This window comes from Epinephelus lanceolatus, chromosome 18 (assembly GCF_041903045.1).
Source record: "Epinephelus lanceolatus isolate andai-2023 chromosome 18, ASM4190304v1, whole genome shotgun sequence".
NCBI classification, from domain to species: Eukaryota; Metazoa; Chordata; class Actinopteri; order Perciformes; family Serranidae; genus Epinephelus; species Epinephelus lanceolatus.
In genome coordinates, this window is record NC_135751.1 from 36718001 (window position 1) to 36737291 (window position 19291).

The 19291-nt window shown below is 40.6% G+C and overlaps 1 protein-coding gene across 1 annotated transcript; it reads right to left on the reverse strand.

Annotated features, from left to right (window-relative positions):
* Positions 1-1307: 1307 nt before the first annotated feature.
* Positions 1308-12555, reverse strand: wipi2 (WD repeat domain, phosphoinositide interacting 2). The gene is made up of 12 exons (XM_033644228.2): positions 12315-12555; positions 11465-11547; positions 10643-10812; positions 8739-8835; positions 8145-8242; positions 7189-7281; positions 6990-7060; positions 6774-6887; positions 6467-6631; positions 4396-4503; positions 4186-4283; positions 1308-2778 (listed from the first exon to the last, which is right to left on the reverse strand). The coding sequence occupies exons 1-12, from the start codon at positions 12386-12388 to the stop codon at positions 2666-2668; spliced, it is 1284 nt and encodes a 427-aa protein (XP_033500119.1). The 5' UTR covers positions 12389-12555; the 3' UTR covers positions 1308-2665.
* Between the last annotated feature and the right edge of the window lie 6736 nt (positions 12556-19291).

Consider the following 19291-nt stretch of genomic DNA (forward strand, 5'->3'; position numbering starts at 1 on the left):
ATGAATACATGAATTACTACATCACAAAGTAGTAATTTTAGTGTTTGTTTCACTTTCAAACAAGTAAAAAATTAAGTCTATATTTGTTCCATTATATGTTATTTTGAAGAAGTTACTTAACTGTTCATGCTTTAGTGGTATAAAAAGTGATTTAATGTTACTCAATATAACATAATATGCATTTAAGCATTTTCTAAGAGCCAGTGGCATGAATACACATGACAAAAAACCTTTTTTTCATGCTTGTATTGAATTCCATTGAATCACTTTTTATACCATTGATGCATAGTGTCCACTGCAGTGAACAGATACATACCCTTAGGTGAAAATGTCTGCTGGAGTGGACAGAAAAGCAGCGCTGAGACAGTATTGGACTTAAATGTAGCTCTGTGTCGCTCTAGATGTGTAAATAGGCAGCTGTGGAGTCATAGGGGTGCCATAAAAAAAGAATAATTCTGTAAAAGATTAAGAAAATAACATAAAAATTAAAAAATAAAATATAAATGGAAAAAATATATAAATATAAATGAAAAAATAAAAATGTAAAAATAAGGAGAAATAAATAAAAGGAGAATTATAAAAAATAAATTAAAAAAAAATCTTTTTTTTATTTGTTTGCCATTTCATTTGATGGTTTACTATATATGCTGCCTAGACTGACTATTTTATTTATTTTTATGTAATGAAATAATATATTTAATATTTGTTATATTTTTATTTAATTTCTTTTATAATTGAAAACAAAAAATAAAATGATAATTTTAAAATTTTAAAAATTGCTTAAAAATGTAGGAATAGTAAGAGCAAAGGGATACATATGTAAGTATAAAGAAATGTGGAAATATAAAGAGAAATATTTGTGGAAAAATTAAGTAAAAAAAAAATTATAAGTATAAATCAGAGTAGGCAGCATTAATTATTTTCACATTTTTTCTGTAAATATTTATATTTTACAGCATCTAAATTTGTTTTTGTTTTTTCAATTATTTTGATCTCTTTATATTTCCACACTTACTTTATTCTTTTACAGATTTATTCTCCACAGTTTACTAACAACAACTTTAATGGTTAATATGTTAGTGTTGTGTTCACAGCTTGTTACGCTGCCCTCAGGTGGCTAAAATTAATTAATGCAGGTTAAAAAGTGTTCACCTATTCCATGAAATTACTGCAAAATAAAATCAGATGAAGCAAAAGTATGTTTTGTAGTTAAAGTAGCTGTGATGCCGACTAATACAACTTTGACTGTTCTCTCTTAATGAGTGTAAATTAGCACGTCACCATCACAAGGACAAAAGGCACCTATCTCATACATCAACATGGAATTTATTTTCATTTTAGTTTCAGATGAACGTTTCACATTTTATACAAAATCATTAGAAAATGCTCGACAATCCCGTGGCTAATCCTCGTTTAGCGGCCTCACACACACCAAAGGATTAATGTGGGATTCATGCAGCATCCTGGACCAGTCAATGAGGCTGAGCTCCAGATCAATCAAATTATAATCCACAGTTCACTCGACTGTCCCAGAGTGTCAAATCTTCAAGCCACGGTCATAACCTGACAATATGATATCTAGTAATGTACAGAGTAGAGATACAGTAGGGTGAGGAGCTCCTGCCTTTCTCAACTGATCTGCTGACTGACTTCAAACTGATCCTCAGCGCCCACGTCTTCAATGTATGGACAAAGTACCACATCAACAACACCATGCATGTTTTCTTACGCATGACACATCGTTGGTTATGATTGGTTATGTAGATTTAAAAAAAGATCATTAATATCAGTTTAAAACCAACCAATGACTGCAGGCCTGAGGAGGGGGGAGAGGGCGGGAGGGTCCACTGAGCCTCTGTGTGGATGAGGTAAAAGTGAGGGGGGGGGGGGCAAGTGGAGGCTAATCACTCAGTGTTTTTGCTAATGTACATGCCCAGCACACACACACACACTCACACACACACACACAAGGCCTCACGACAAGCGCACAAACACACACTCCTCATCGCAAACACCTCTGCCTCATGCCAAAGGCTTCTAAATCATTCTTTGGAGGGTCAACTGGAGCCAGATGAGTGCTAACACACTCCCAGCAGGACAGTGTGTGACTATGTGAGTCAGAAAAGACAGTACACACACTCTCGATTAAGATCCGACAACTGAAAATAGATTTTATTGAGCCAATGCAAAGAGATCCTCCCTCTCAGACACAAGAAACCGTGACACTGGGGCAGAGAGGCACTTACACAATCACTTTCAGTTTACACAGTGCTTACTTAAGTGTGTCTTCAGCCCAGACACAGCTACATTTTTTTTTCCTCAAACGTCCAACACACACACACTCACAGATATTCACATCGGAGCATGTTTTTAGCAGTTGGCACATGTACATGCAAAGCGTCAGTTTGGCCTGCGCAGGCAAACTGAGGAAAGAGAGAGGAAGGAGGGAGGGAAGGAAGGAAGGAAGGAGGGAGGGAGGAAGGAAAGGTCGACATGTATGTGAACAGACAAATGCACAGACAGACTGACAGACAGGCCCATGAACACTCTGAGCGTTTAAAAACGCCCCTGTCTTTGATCCTGCCCGTGCCCCCCTTGTGTCACATGTTCATAGCAGCACCAGAGGAGCCCTCTGATTGGTGGGTACAGCCGTCCGTTAGGTCAGTCAGTCAGTTTCTAGGATGAGTGGTGGCTGCTCGTTCTCCTCCTCTAAGCGCAAGTCGTTGAGGTCGTCCTCTAGCCCTGCTCCGCCCACGGCGCCCTGCTCTTCACAGTAACCTGGGAAACAAGAGGTCAAACACTGAAACAAGTTTGTACATGACTTCTGTGACAAACTGTGGCTGGGCGATAAATTTAAATTACAATTAATGCTCAATTAAAATGCAAAGACAGCTGTTTGATAATATACAGCTGCACAACGTGTAAATGAAAATATTTAAAATACACAGCAGGGCTGTACGTTAACTTTTTGCACACAGCACCGGAGCTACAGAGGTTTAAAGTTTTTTTTTTTAAACACATCTGTTGCCTGCATCCAGGCGCTGTCTCCATGTCACACAACAGACTACAACTACCAAGAAGAACAGTGATGTACTATGATCCACCTCACACACAAACTGGCAACAAATGCCGCAATCAAGCAGCTCTGTCTCCCACACATGCAACGCAGCGCTGTACTACGCGTGTGCTGCGGTAACTTCATTCATCTCACAGACTGATCTAGCGTAGCTTGTGCAACACACATACCAATGTCTTACTGTAGACTAATGAACAGACTGATTAAGCACAGCAGCAGCTCTGTGTCTCTCTGAGTGTTGCTGGAGAACTACAGATGCACACTGCCGTGGCTTTTCGGAGGAACAGCGTTATGTAACGTGACCCTACATCGATATAAACTGTGATGTCTAAATCTATATCTGGCTCGTAAATAGTCGCCCAGCCCTGTAACACACCAGTGTTCATTTCATTAACAAAAACTATGACTGAACATATTTGTCAACAATCTGTTTTTCCATGACTTAGAGAAGGACAAGACAGCACCAAGGTCGTTAAACACAGTGAGACCATATCAATAGTTATTACTGACAAAAAGACTTTAAGTTTAAAAAATAAAACTTTACTAAAGTGGATACATATTTGTAAACGTCACAACCCCCCTGCAAAGTAACTCATTTCATATTGAGATTTGATCCATTCAGTCTGATAACATTTAAAAAGTCTAGGAAAGATACAAGATTAAATCATTTTATCCTCAAGTTAGCAGAGCGCTAAACTGGAAGTTAGTTGCTTGGCCGGTGGAAATCTCGTGTCATATTCTGCTCTATGGGCCCAACGATGTGCTGAAGATTTGGGTAATTTTATTCCGAGGAAGTTAAACTTGTTCATTTTCATGTGCCACTGAGCAGCTTTGATCAGAATAAACAGAGCCCCACCTCTGACTCTGTATCAAACTCTCTTTGTACATCTTTAACTTATCGCTGAACTTCTAGTTAAACATGATGACACAAAAACACTCCAACATATTATTAATGTGTCAAAAGGGAAGCACAGAATTCAAAATATAGGAGAAGTAGTCAAAGTCAATAGAGTAAAAGAGTCCTTTACACCAAACTCACAGGGAAATCATAAGAAAAATAGCAGGAAATTAAAGTAAAATGAAGTGTTGGGAACATTTGTGTGACATACCTTTAGTGACAGCAGCACTGTAGGTTTGGGCCACAAGTGGGCGGTCATGTGACCCCTGCTCAAGGATCTCATTGGCTGGCTCAGCACTGCCGTCTAACCTGAGGAGATCCAGTATCAGAAACTCTCAGTAACACTCTCAAACTTCAGGCTGTAAAACGTCAGATTATAGTCTTCAGTGACCTGTGACCATGTATTTACTGTGTGTGTTACCTGTGCTGCTTCATAAGTGTGCACTCCCCTCCCTCTTGTGGATCCAGGTTGTACAGATACAGGTATCCATCAGCCGCCGCCACCAGCAACCTGGGAATCTTCTGAATCCTGATTTAAAACATCAAAAACAAAGATTCACAAACGTCCTTCTCATTTACTCAACACCAATCTTCTCTACCATGGCTCGCACGTTGTTATGCAACAGCTGAAACTATGTTTGACCACACCACTGCCTGGTACGACAACACTGCTCAACTCGACTCGCTCTCTTTTGGCATCGCTATGGCGATAAGATGAGAATCCCGCCTACACTGAGGGGGTACTATCTGCAGCGGAGAACGAAAAGAACCTGGTACCAAAAGAAAGTTGAGTCAAGTCGAGCCAAAACATGCGGTTCATTAAAAATCAACTGCTTTAAAGTGTTGAGAAACTTCTTCTCAGATAAACCACAGGAGATTAATGAGTCATACTTCACAGAAGCAGCAAAACTGGTGGTTAAAACGAGCAGCAGTAACAAGACTGCATCAGTAAACATCATCAGCTGAATTTTAAACATCACAGATGATTGATTTGACTGATGCTGTTTCATAACAATTAATGAAGATGGAATAAAAGGCACACCACCGATTCACATGACCTGTCTGTGCATGTTAATCTGGCCGTGAGTCATGCACATCACTTCTAATTCCACTTTCACTTCACATTTCAAAGGAAGGGCCCAAAAACAAAACAGCCCCACACAAGAACAGTGCTGTATGATGAATATACGCAGAGGTGGGGGACTCAAGTCACATGACCTTGACTCAAGTTAGACTTAAATTGCAAACTGAGGACTTGAGAGTTGCTTGACTAACACTGTTAAAAGACTTGACTTTGACTTGGTATTCATGACTTGAGACTTCACTTACAACTTGAGACAGATGACTCAAAAGGACCTGAATTTTTTTAATTAAATATCTGCATTTTTCTAAATATTGTGAAGTCACATTTTCTTTTTTGAACATGCAAACCTGGCAACCTACTAGGAGGCAGTGGTCAACACATGAGGCAGCTACCATGGACAAGGCTAATAATAAATAATACAATTAATAAGAAAATTTGGGTTTAATGATTATGTTGAGAGAAGACCAGTATGCAGCTCAAAAATCAGTGACACAACTGCCACAACATCCATCCATTTTCAACCACTTATCCAAAGCCAGGTCATGGAGACAGCAGGCTGAGCAAAGCACCCCAGACCTCCCTCTCCCCTGCAACACTTTCCAGCTCCTCCTGGGGGACCCCGAGGCGTTCCCAGGCCAGATGAGATATGTAATCCCTCCAGCGTGTTCTGGGTCTGCCCCGGAGCCTCCTACCAGCGGGACGTGCCCTAAACACCTCTAACAGGAGGCACCCAGGAGGATCCTGATCAGATTTTGAACCACCTCAGCTGACCCCTTTCGACAAGGAGCAGCAGTTCTACTCCGAGCTCCCTCTGGATGTCTGAGCTCCTCACCCTATCTCTAAGGCTGAGCCCAGACACCCCACGGAGGAAACTCATTTCAGCCACTTGTATCTGCGACCTCATTCTTTCGGTCACTACCCAGAGCTCATGACCATAGGTGAGGGTTGGGACGTAGATGGACTAGAAATCGAAAGCTTTGCCTTCCAGCTCAGCTCCCTCTTCACCACGGCACCACTGCAGATGCCGCACCAAACTGCCAATCCATCTCACGCTCCATTCTGCCCTTACTCGTGAACAAGACCCCGAGATACTTGGGGCATTAAGTCACTCCCAACCCAGTGGGGGCAATCCCCCGTTTTCCAGCAGAGAATGACGGCCTCAGCACACACAACATCTAACTCCATAAAACCCACAGAGAACAGTATGTGAATGTGTGTAACTTATTAGCTTCCTGGCTGGTTAAACGTTAGCTAGAAAGCTTATGTTTGACCACATCATCAGAATTTCATATGACTTGTCTTGCTTGAATTATTGCAGTTATTGACTTGACTTGACACGCCTGATTTTCACCACAGTAACTTGGGACCTGAGTGTGTGTGTGTGTGTGTGTGTGTGTGTTATACTCACACAGCTAAGGCGCAGATGTTCTTATGTCCACAGAAGGGCAGGCGAACAGTGGCGAAGGCTCGCCCTTGGGTGAACATTTCCGTAACCTGAGAAGGCAGGTAGGTGGTGGACGCCATCAGAACCTTGCCCAGGTAGCCTCCCCATGTGGTGGGCTCCTCCGCTGGCCTACACACACACAAACACAAACACACACACAGACTGTGAGAATCAAAGACACTCCTCTTCACCATATTTGTCTCAAACACTCACCATATTAGATCCATGGTTGTGATCTGACATAACAGGACAGCAACAGAAAGATACTTACACATACTTCTCCTTCTGCGTCTCTAATTTGAAAATGTGGACCGTCTCTGTGTTGCTGGAGGCCGACAGGTACAGGCCCTCCATACTGAACGCCAGTGAGCAGATGCTCACACACCTGAGATAACAAAGGGACGCAGGTAAACACAAATATAAAGCACATATGAACACACAAGCACAAACACAGGTGCAAAATCATGCTCGTCATCAAAACATCTACCTCTTGACTCCTCTTCGAAACTCAAAGAGCTTCTGTCCCTCTGGGATGGAGAAGACACGGATGACTGTGCCCTGAAAGGAAGTGAAAGATACACAGAGGATGACAACACTTAAAGCGAAGCAACAACAGTGATGTGTATTTGCCCAAGCAGGAAACAAGACCACACATAAATAAGCCGCATAGACTTCGACTGTGTTACCTTCTCTGAGGCTGTGGCCAGTTTGGTTCCACTGGCATCGAAAGCCAGAGCCGCTAATGGGCTGTCGTGGGCTGGAATCATATTAGCTGCTCGCTGGAAGACACATATACAGACACTAGTTAGAGATGCTCTTCTTCAGAGAATAGTGAGTATACACTGTGGCAGATAATTGGAACCACTGGCTGTAAGACCACAAAGGACAGAGTCTCACAGGACAGTTTACATTTCATGTCAGCTTCGGGTCTTTTCTAGAAGTACAAACAATAAACACTACAATTTAATAAGCATAAAGAAATTGCACCTCAGCTACACCAGGAAATACTAGCTGAGGACACAGCATGGTAAAGGGGTTAAAATACTCTTAATATAGAGTACACTTAAACTGATTTTGATTTTTTTAGGTGGTCCTTGAAGTTATTACTATTATCAGCACTTTAACCTCCTTCACTGCTTTGTGCTAACAGCTAAGTGAGTGTTTCCATTAGAAAAACTCAGACAAGGACACAGACGGAGTCCACCTTTAGGGCTCATGTCCATCATAGCAAATGCATCTTTGTAATTCTTTGCAGTGAGAGTGCCACTTATTTACGCTACGCTACAAACGGCAGCAGCATGACGAGGCCCTAAGTGTCTATTCTACACTGAACGCTGTGCATTTAGCGTTTTTATTCTGAGCACCAAGAGCTGAAAAATGCTGCGCTCGTCACTGTCACTTCAGCCGTTCAATCACAGTGGAGAAGGGACAAATACCACGTTAAGACAAACAGTCAAATCTTAACATGTACAAGTGCTGAACAACAACAACTGTAGATTTGGACAGCACTAAGCACTCACAGACTTCCCGGGAACACACCTGCAAAGTCTGCGAGACCACAAGTGTGAGCACTTGCTGTTTTCAGCGAGGAAAAAAATGCTTTGGTGGACACGGTGCCTTAAAGGAAGACACGTTCACTTACCAGGTTGACTGTGTCAAACACTTGCACTTCTCCTATCGTGGCGCTGCCAGGGTAGGCCAGATAACAGTTATCATTGCTGATGGACAGGGCGCACAATCCTGGAGGAACATGAGCACAAATACAAACTCATTAACAAAGGCACAATGATACATCAGATTCCAGCAAAGCCACCTTCATCTGAACTCGACAATAAGAGAAAGTGAAAGAGTGACTCAGGCACATAGTGAGACTACAGTCATCTGAATGTGTAAAATGGTTCTGACAGCATGAGTGGGTTTGTGTTCAGTGGGTGTATTAAACAGACAAACATCACAGGAGTAACTCAGACCGCAGTGACAGTTTTCAGCCTTTGGGGCAACAGCAAACAAAATGGAGCTAATAGTGAACTAAAAATAAAATTGTGAAAATGAAAGAGAAACTAAAAGCACCAAAAACCAGAGGAATGCCACGTTTCTGGTTTCAGTTTGAGCACACAGCATACTGAAAAGGAAAAACCTTCTTCCTCCTCCTATGACCACTCTACTATCATACTATACCTACTGGACTTTACACATACACATACATATTGTGTTCCTCGTCATTCTTCAGACTCACCTGACGGGTTGGGTGGAGTTTCTCTGATAGTGTGCAGCACTTTCATGTCTCGGATGTTGTGAATGTAAAGCGACTCCTCCAGACACACGATCAGCCTCTGCAGAGGAACCACAAAACATCAATGACATAACCATCAACTGCAAACACTGGTCAGACATTTTGCTGTGCTGATACATTGGCCAGCTACAGTACAGGGCTGAATTCTGATACTTTTATGGCACCGACCGAATAGATTCAATAATACAAAGTATTGAAAAATGCTGCGTCATTCTGAACCAAATTTCGATACCTAAGGAGTAAATCTCATTAGCATCTGTGAGCCAGTAAGCATCCAGCATGCCTGTGCCAAGGTCTGATAAAGCTAGTGATTGGCTGTCTACGTTACATATCGTAGAGGCGGGCAGGAAAAACCCTACGTTACGTGTTGCTGTATTTTGTGAGGCTTGACTACAGCACGTGTCACATAGGTGTAACAAACATCTAGGAAGAGATCAAAAGCATGTCTCCATTTTCTCAGGCTTGGTGTCAAAAGTGCGCAATGAAATATATGAAAAAAGGACATTATTGTCAAGACTGGCAACATGACAATTTCGATGAAACATGCACAGAATAAATTTAGGAGAAGCTCCATGTTCGACTGCAAGATGGACAGGCCACAGACATCTTCCTCTCAGCATTCAAGCCTGCCTGACGTTACACAGCCTCCCTCAGAATCTCCACTACCGGATTCCCCCTTATCCCAGATTACTGTGGACGGAGCTATGATGTCTGGGATTTTATTAGGTAACATTTAACAAACAAAAAAATTTGGCCAACTTGTCCATGATTGTTTACTAAAGTTAAAGTTACAGTAACAGGTGCGGTGACTTAAAGTGGGAGCCATGTTGATATTATGCTGACAGACAGCTTCAAGTTGTGATAAACTCTTTATTTTTTTATGTTGAGAAACAGCTTTGAGTGCTAAAATGTCAGGGTGTCGAAACCTAAAATTAAAAAGTTGAAAGAGGCAACTTAAGTAAACCAAATTTTGGTAAATGAAACTGCTTTCATTGTGTAAAAATGCCAAGGAGCAGACAAATAAAACTTGCGATTTTTGCATGTCCTACAGAAATATATTCTATGTGTGGTGACGTCTGGCGACCAGGCCAAATTGGTAGACTTTCCATTGTGTGTGTGTCCCTTTGTGATAATTCTGTGGTCCCTCTCTGAATTCAGAGATTTTTGCGAGTCCGTGAACATAGCGCAGGCGGATATCTTCATGAGTTTTACTGATTTCTTCAGCCACAGTCGGATGGAAAATTGAGAAATAAAGTGTATGATCATCACACTCCAAGACATCCTCTCGATCAGTTTGTCTTCAAAAAGATCAAAGTTGATCAGATCAGATCGATGGATTACAGGAACAGCCGCTACTTTCTTTTCTTGATTAGACCCAGCACTGGGCCGTGGGGTACGCCGTTTCCAGTCGGTTTCATTTTAAGTAGTTTGGAAAAATGATAGGCAACACTAAAGCTGTATGAATTAACGCTATGAAAGTTTCATTTTCACTGTGCTTGGTGCTCTGCTGCTCCATCTTTGCTCAGAGTTGTTATGCCAAGAAGGAGAGGGAAAATACAGCTCCAAAACAATTCAAATGTGGCGGGAAATGCTGATATTGTGATAATGTGCTACACATATTTGAACTGTAATGTGTAATTTTCTTTTCGTTAAAATGGATTTTAGAAAATTAGTATTGAGAAAGTACAGTTCAGGGACCAGTATCAACGTCATGGTATCCGTACCACTATCAAACAATACGCAGCCAGGCATGACATTTGCATAAGATAAACACACCATCTGTTCTGAGAAAATGTGTGAGACAGATCATCTGACAGACAGGTCTTTCTTTGCCCTCGTCTTCCTACCTGTCTGTTGAGTTTGACAGCCAGTATGGTGTTGGAATAGGAGTAGTTGCAGATCTCAGTTCCCTTCTTGAAGTGACAGACTTTGAGCTTCCTGGGGGCCTTCAGGCTGACGATGGCCACCAGGCTGCTGGAGAACAGACGCTCCACTATGCACACATCCTCCGTGTCCGCTGCAGACACACGCACATAGACACACCAATCAACACTTGACAACGTTCACTCCTGTCATCTTTTATTAGCTGCCTCTCTGTGACCCTAATAAATTAAAAGTGAGTGAAATGGTGCAGATTAAAACATCACATATCAGCCATATTTGGGCAGTGCGCTGAGTCACAGAGGTTTCGCTGTTCCTGAACACAACTGCAAAAGTTTAAACACATTATTCATGTTCGGTAAACATATCCAGCAAAATATAGGTTTATGAATTATAGATGAGAGCACTTACTGATCCTACTCACTTATCTCCTACTACCTGCTTTGCATTGGCTATTCAAATTCAACAGGATTATCAAGAGGTACATGTTAGCTTACCATACATGGGTGGTTCACATACAACATAAGACTGCTGCAGAGATCACATTATAAATTATGTAAATCCACTAATGAGGAGCGACCTTGATGCTTTAAGATATGGGTGTGGGAAAAGTGCTGACAATCTTTATTAATATTTAAAGTTACAGCAGTGCTCTAATGGTGATTGTGTCTAGACAACATGCATTAAACACAAAATGAGTGAGCAAAAATATATATATTTTGTTCTCAGTCTGGTCCCTGATTAATGAGATTGTAGTCACAAGGAAACAGAGCTTAGACAATACTTACTACATTCATATATCTGCTCCAATTTGTCCACAGAGGACAGGGAGAAAAACTTGTATCCTGATTTGGTGCCAACAGCTAAGGACCTATGGAAGTAGACACAACAGCAGACATGAACAATCACTGCATCTGCAGGCTAATACACCCATACACACACTGGATATTGGAGGATCTGGCCACTACCTACTGGATGTACTGGTCAGATTGTGACAGTGGTCACACGGCTGGAGCAGTTTTGCAATAACACCAGGCCTCTTCGGTCTAAAGCAGTGCCCACTACATACAGCGTACTACTTCTCCAATGTCACATACAGCTGCATGTCTTATTGACGTCTGTGAAATACAGTGACCCAGTTTGTGTGTGTTGCAGCATCATAAAGCAGCCTTTAACTGTAGCGCCAGTCCTGATAAATAACACCCACTAAACACTTGCGCTAAAAATATACATAACCAAATAAACTCAGCTATTCTATACATTTTATAATCCCAGATATGTATCATAACAATCGTCACCACAGCCTCCCACTAAGTTACATGACACCTAACCTACATGTGTATTGTGGCTAAAGTTAGCATCACCACACAGCATCATGTTAGCTACAGAGCTAAGCTAGTGACGGGTGAAATAACACGTAGTCCAGCCTCGACTGGACACTCCACGTAGCTAGCTACACCTAGCTTATATTAGTGGTTATTTCTACTGTGAGAAACCACATGCAGACTGTTTCACATTCAGCCCTGTCAGTCCGTGAAGCGCCCAGACATGTCCACACTGAGCTAGATAACGTCAGCTAAGCTAGCTTGACAGCACAGGCCATCGGATCCCCAGCCTCTGTCCCCGGCCCTGTCTTACGTGTTGTCCTGGTTGAAGTTGGCGAAGAGGAGCTGGCTTCCGCCAGCATCCCCGCTTTGACTGGCCAGGTTCATGGGCTCGGCACCATCGACATATAAAGCTCCGGTGGAAATAGCAGCAGCTGGGCTGGGATCGGTACTGTGAAAGGCCAGAAGTGTTGAGCTTCAAGGAGCCATCTCTCTTTTTCCAGCCCCGCTGTAGTGATTGTTGTTGTTTGTCATAGGGGCTGTTGCTCCCCCTTACTGCGCGTGCGCCGAGGACGCAGCGTGCTGTGCCTTTAAAGAAACAGGACCGTTTTGTCAAACAGAATCCTCATGATAATAAATACAAATTTAGTCATATATAATATGACTGAATGCTTTTTTGGTTTATTATCAAGTCTCAGGAGAGACACAGAGAAACAGGAAGCAAACACGACTCTTCTTCAAACACTCCTCTGTACAGTAATTATTCATGATTTGGTGTAACACCGCCCCCTGCTGTCAATAGGTGCAAACAACATCTGAAATAAATGAGCAAGATACACAGTGTACCTTTACAGGTGTGTTAAATATAGTGTATTTATTCTACATTTTATTTTGGCTTCCCTGCATTGGCTTCCAGTCTCTTTGAGAATCAGTTTTTAAAATCTTTCAATTACATACAAGGCTCTCAGTGATCTGGCACCGGAGTATATAACTGAGCTTCTCACACCGTACCGTTCAAACAAGCCCCTCAGGTCTGCTTGTCTGGGTCTTCTGACTGTCCCAGACTCCAGGTTAAAGACAAAGGGTGATCGAGCCTTTTCAGTTTTTGCTCCCCATCTTTGGAACAGCCTCCCACTGAGCATCAGATCAGCTGACTCTGTTCATGTCTTTAAATCTCGTCTTTAAATCTAAAAACTTACTCCTAGAGATTGGCCTTTCCTGACAGTTTATAGATTAATTGTGTGTGTGGGACTGTGTGTATTTGCAGCCATGTGTTTATGTATGCATGCTTGCAGGTATATATGTGTTTAAGTGGATATGTTGTATGTATGGTGTAGGCGTATGTATATGCTTGTGTTTTATTAGTATAACTTTTGTTTTGTATTGTCTGCACATTGGAAAGCACATTCAGTTCGAAAAGTGCTCTACAAATAAAGTTACTATTATTATTATTACTATTACATATCGCTGATAATACTGACCAGCTCCCATCTCCTCTTGACTCCAGCCTATAATTAAGTATCAATGTTTTATCTTGATTGTACCACACAATTTGTAAAGCTGCCCCAAAAGCTATTTACCAGTTCATTAAAAATAATCTTTATTCAAATATCTCAGCTTTCTTTAATTTCCTAAGTATAAATAAACTATAACACTGTGCGGCTCAGCAATGTAGGCTATATGTGGTGATCTAAATATACTGTTAATATGAACTGACAAAACTGTAGCCTGTTGTACACTCTCTCTCTTGTTCTGTTCTTTCTAAAGTGAAAGAGACGCACTGTAGATAATCATCACTTTAATTAAGATAATCACAAACACCCTGACACTGACTTCCCGAACAAAGAGTTTTATTTTGATCCCGCTCCATGTCCATTTTGTGTCAGTGCAAAATTATTGTTGAACATTTTGTCATTCAAGTCATTCTGTGCCGCTCTGGGTTGATATAAAGATATATATAAGATATATCTATATGATATTTAACACGATGTAATAGTATATATAATCATTAATTATTATTATTAAATTTTCAAGTGTTTTGCAAAACTAAAGTAAAATTGTACATGGTTGAATTATTCCAGTGGGCTGCTGTTATAACACATGTTGTACAACCATATATAAAGTAATGCAAAGCTCTATTTTTGTAGCAATATCAGATATAAACAAAATAGTCGTTATGGCGAACATAGGGGTGTATGTTGCACTGTGAATTAAACAACATACATGTATGCATTAATCTAACATTTGAACAAGACAGATATTTCTGCAACATATGACACATATAGTTTTAATATGTGTGAATAATTATTGATATATGTGCATGTATTGGCCATGTATCACATTTTCTTTTTTACATCAGTTGTGTTACGGCTGTGTGTGTGCTCTGTGCTGCTGTCCCGTTCCCTCCAGTGTAGATCTGCCCAGGTGTGCTGCATTGCTTAAAGAGGTGCAGTGCACCTGGCATGGAGGAGGTGCTGACGAGCTCCTGTGCCAGCAGCAAAGAAGGGAGGCCTGATGTTTGTTGTCATGTTTGCTTGTTTTGTCGTTCATAAATGCCATATGGATTTGAGTCTTTAAAGATGTCTTATGAAGTTGATTTGTGTCAGTGGTGGAGTTTGGTTCGTGCCAAAGGGCCGTCCACAGTTGGGGCATAAAAGGTGCATATAACTGGTTTGGGCAGTGTTACTAAAAGTTACCAACTGAAGTTAGACCGCAGGCATTTCAGCTTTTGTGAACTCCATATTAATTATTTTCTGAATGGCCTGTCTTTGCATGTGTCTCTGATATGAGTATCAAAACTTAACATACACACAATAATGACTGTTGACAGGCGTGGGATGAGAAGGAAACCATTGGTGATCTGAAGTGCTGAGTGTGTAATTTGGGGTGTGAGTCACTGTTTCTGTGTGCGTGTATTAGTTTCATTACAGTTTCAGGTGTAAGTCTGAGCATGTCGGAGTGGGACTGCGAGCTACGCAAATTATTCAGTGGATAACAACATGAAGGCAGAGACAGGCTCTGCAGACAGCTGCTCATCCTGTGCGAGGATCTCACAGAACAAAAGACGGATGTGGAGTAGTAACACTATCAGCTAGTTGGCACAAATATAATGAGAGGAAAGAAAGCAAAAAAAAAGGATGCAATAAGTTTGTGGGCTCCTGTTTTAAAGCCTCGAGTTTGACTTTTTGGTCGTCGCCATCTTGGATACTTGGAGCCAGAAGTGCAACTTATCTGCAAAACTGAATATCTGAATACCTTAAGTTAAGATTTATGTCCTCGTTAAGGTTTCCTCAAAATAAAACTGGTTGAACAAAACACCCTAAAGTCTTCTCCTTAAGGTTTCCTTAAAATGTTCACTTAAGTATTTATGGTTTTCTCCTTGTCTTGGTCTTATACTAAAGGAATCCCTCAACCGTTGCACAAAAGACCTTAGCAACCACAGCAAGGTTAAAAAAAAATACTTAAGGTACCTCTGACTCTGTCTTAACTGCAACATGATAAAGTTTTTGATGGTAAATGAAAACACTAACACACCCTGAGAAGAGTGTTCTGCAACCACGAGAACCTGATGGATGCGCTTTTGATTCTACACTTCAGATTTGACTGAATCAATTGCAATTTACAGTTTCTTCTAACAGTTGTCTTCTGGTATTTGGGATTTACTTTATCTCCTCCATCTCTGACCAATATGGTTTTCTTGTCTTCTATTCTTCTGCCATTTTTTCACCATCTAACTATAAGCCAACTCTGTGAGACGATACAGGTGTCACAAACGTGAGTCCAAGCAAACAAACAATCTCCATGGAAACTTGTCCCGCTGTAAAATCTTTCAGCGCAGTAAATTAGATAATGTTTTTCCTTAACTAAGGAAACCTATGAAGAGATTCTGTGCAACTGTGTAAGTCCCTCAGCTAAGGAGAAATTCAGCCATAAGTGCCGGAGAAACCCTGATTCCTTAGAGCAGTGGTTCCCAACTGGTGGGACGCGCACCAAAAGTAGGTCGTGGGTCCATTTTGAATGGACTGCAGTGACTTGCTATCACGCCAAGTTTGTAAAAACACAAGCCCCTTTTACACTGCCAGATTTTTGGTAAATGTTGGGCTACTTTGCCGGCAAGCTGCGAGCGTTTAGACACACAGAGCCAGATTGGCGAGTTGATCCGAGGTGCCCAATTTTCCGCCTCATAGGGTAGACATATTGGCGGAACCTTTTTGGTTTAAAAAGAGCGAGGCGGCCTTCTGCCACTGGAGGGGCTGTTGATGACTTGTGGGAGGAGCTGTTGATGACACCGCACGTGCGAGCCACTGGCAGTGGATAAACAGGAAACAGCTGATAGCAGGAATGAGCAGCTAGTAGCAAGAGGGAAACACAAACCTGACAGACACTGTAAAGATGAGCAACTGGGGAGACAAGGAATTGCTCGCCCTCCTTGTCCTCGCAAACGAAGAGGCCATTAACCGTCAGATGACGGGGATGGTGAAGAACGGGCCGACTTATGAGAGAGTCGCCGGAGGACTGACCAGCCGCGGCTTCCCTCCCACGTCACTGTTTACGTCACACACTGAGCTACACGTTTTGTTACTTGCTCACACCCCCCATTGCCCCGAAAAAGGCGCATTCTGTATGAACAAAAGTAGGTAGGCGGCATTTTGCTGCACTCCCTGATTTTGTTTTTATACTGCCAATGCTGAAAAAAGACTGATTGGGCTTTCCTGCAAATTTGCACAATTCCTATTTAAAAAGGGCTCCACTTTATTTTGAAGCACAGTAAATTTCCAGCACAGAGCTTTTATTTTGAAGTGGGGTTTTTTTGCTGTAGAGTGAGTGACTAATGGACAGCTACCTGACAGAGACAGAAAACTACCTGAACAACATGTCCAAAGCAAGTATGTTGCTAAATGTATTCAACTGTTTGGACCTTGAACTAACTAGATACATTTAGATGTAAAACGACGACAGTGACTGCGTCCATTTTGTAAATCAGAGCACCAAAGTTCTTTCTTTGCCCCTGTGACGCTGTGACTCTGTGTCAGCTGTGTCCTTTGGTCCAGTTTTTGTTTTCAGGGGGCCGATGTCTGTCTCTCCTCCAGAGGTCTGTCAACACAGGCCGAGCTCCAACACACTGCGTACAAGCCTTTGGTTTACACAAGCCATAGCTTCCAAATAAACATGATGGACACAGAGCCAGAGACAGAGATGGGGAAGGGGACATAGAAAGCAACGCTGCGCACACAGCTGGTAGAAACAAGTTGATATGGGGATGATGATAAGATGCTTTGATTTCAAGAGACAGAAAATAATGATACTCACTAGAGCGCCACAAATACATAATGTGTCCAAACAGACGCTGTGCAAATATGCTCGACTGGCCACTGTCACTGATATTTGAATCTTATCTGTAAACACAGTCGTGGTGAATGTGTAACACGGCTCTGGTTGAAGCGTGGAGACTTGTTTGGATGTCTCTCTGTGTATTTGCATAATATATCTGTTCTGTCTCACACAGCTGCTGCACAGTGCCACACAGGGCCTCTGCTGGACGCTGTTATTGTTGGATAATATTTAATTTTCCATGCAATATGAGTGCGTGTGTGTGCGTGTGTGTGGTGGGAAGCATGAGTGGATCTGCTAAATCAAATTTAGAGGCAGAGAGAATGACATGCTTCCCTTTTTATTATGATGAGAAAGATGTACTTCAGAGCCGCAGTAGTAGAACAAATAACTGCTACAGAGACGGACAGTTCTAGTTGAAATGACCAATAAACAGAATTTGTCTTACGTCCCTGCTGGTGTTTGTATGACTGATCCTTTTGACACATTACATCATTTACCTGTTGGTTTTAAAGCTGACGTATCAAAGTGCAGATTGCCAAACCTCTGGAGATGAGGCTTGTTAGGAACCTTGGACTCTAAGTAAAAACATACATTTTGAGGGGATTTTACAGGATGATTCATATGTTTTATACTCACAATATTTACATACTTTAAGGCCAATAAATAAGTAAATAAATGACTCCATCTGTTTATTCCTGGCAGTGTGGAGCAGGCAGCATTTAGACTCCAATGTAGGGAAATAAAATCAGTGTTAGGTCCAGTACATTAATGTGAAAGTACTCTATTACAAGGGAAATGCCACTAAAGTAAACGTACAGAAGTATTATTAGCAAATTGTGCTTAAAGTATCCAAGTAAAAGTACTCATTGTATAGAAAAATTACCCTGTGGCTGATATAGTAGACATTACATCAACAGATTGTGATGCATGACTATGTAAGCAACATTTATCTGGTCACAGTAGAGATACTTTTGTACAGTTAGTCCAACCTTGGGGTCGAGCCCCCTCCAAAGAGTCATAATATATAACTATAAAAATTATATATACATACATACATATATATATATATATATATATATATTAATATATACATGTGTAAAAAATGTCTTAATGTTGTCTTTGTCTTGTGAATTTTATCCTTTTATTGGTTTCAGAACATCTTGCCAATGGACTGCAGGTGAAAATTTGCCAGCTGGCTCACCCTGGCACATTTACAGAAATGTTAATTAATGTGCATTGTCCTTATAAATAAAATGAAATAAAATAAAATAAAATACAAAAATAACAAAATAAAATAAAGTAAAATATAATTAAAAAAAATAATAAAATAAAATAAAATACAAAAATAAAATAAAGTAAAATATAATAAAAAATAATAATAAAATACAATTAAATAAAGTAAAATGAAATAAAATCAAATACAAAAATAAAATTTAATAAAGTAAAATCTAATAAAAAATAATAATAAAATTAGATAAAATAAATAAATGATACACAAAATTATGTCCTCCTTTTACTTTTCTGAAATCTTTGATTTTTCTGTAAAGTATGTTGTGAAAGAATTTGCTTTTTTTTTTTGGCTGTGAGCAGTTTTTAAAAGTATTTTTTAATGAAACCATCTGAGAAGTTTAGATGGGATATCACCTTAACAACTTAAAAACAAGTGTTGAGAACCACTGGTTTATACTTTAATGATGTGTTGTATTTTATACTTTTATGATTTAATGATTTTAAGATTTATTGCTTTGCTGATATCAAGCTATGATGTCTTCTATGTATTCTATTTTCATTTTTTTTATTGTATGAAAATGTCATCTTATACTGACTTGCCTTGTTGGCCTGTTTTATGTCTGTTCTATTGACATTTGAAGCACTTACATATAATTCCCTTATTGTAAAGAACTTTGTGCTGCATTTCTTGTATGAAAGGTGCAATATAAATATATTATTACAACT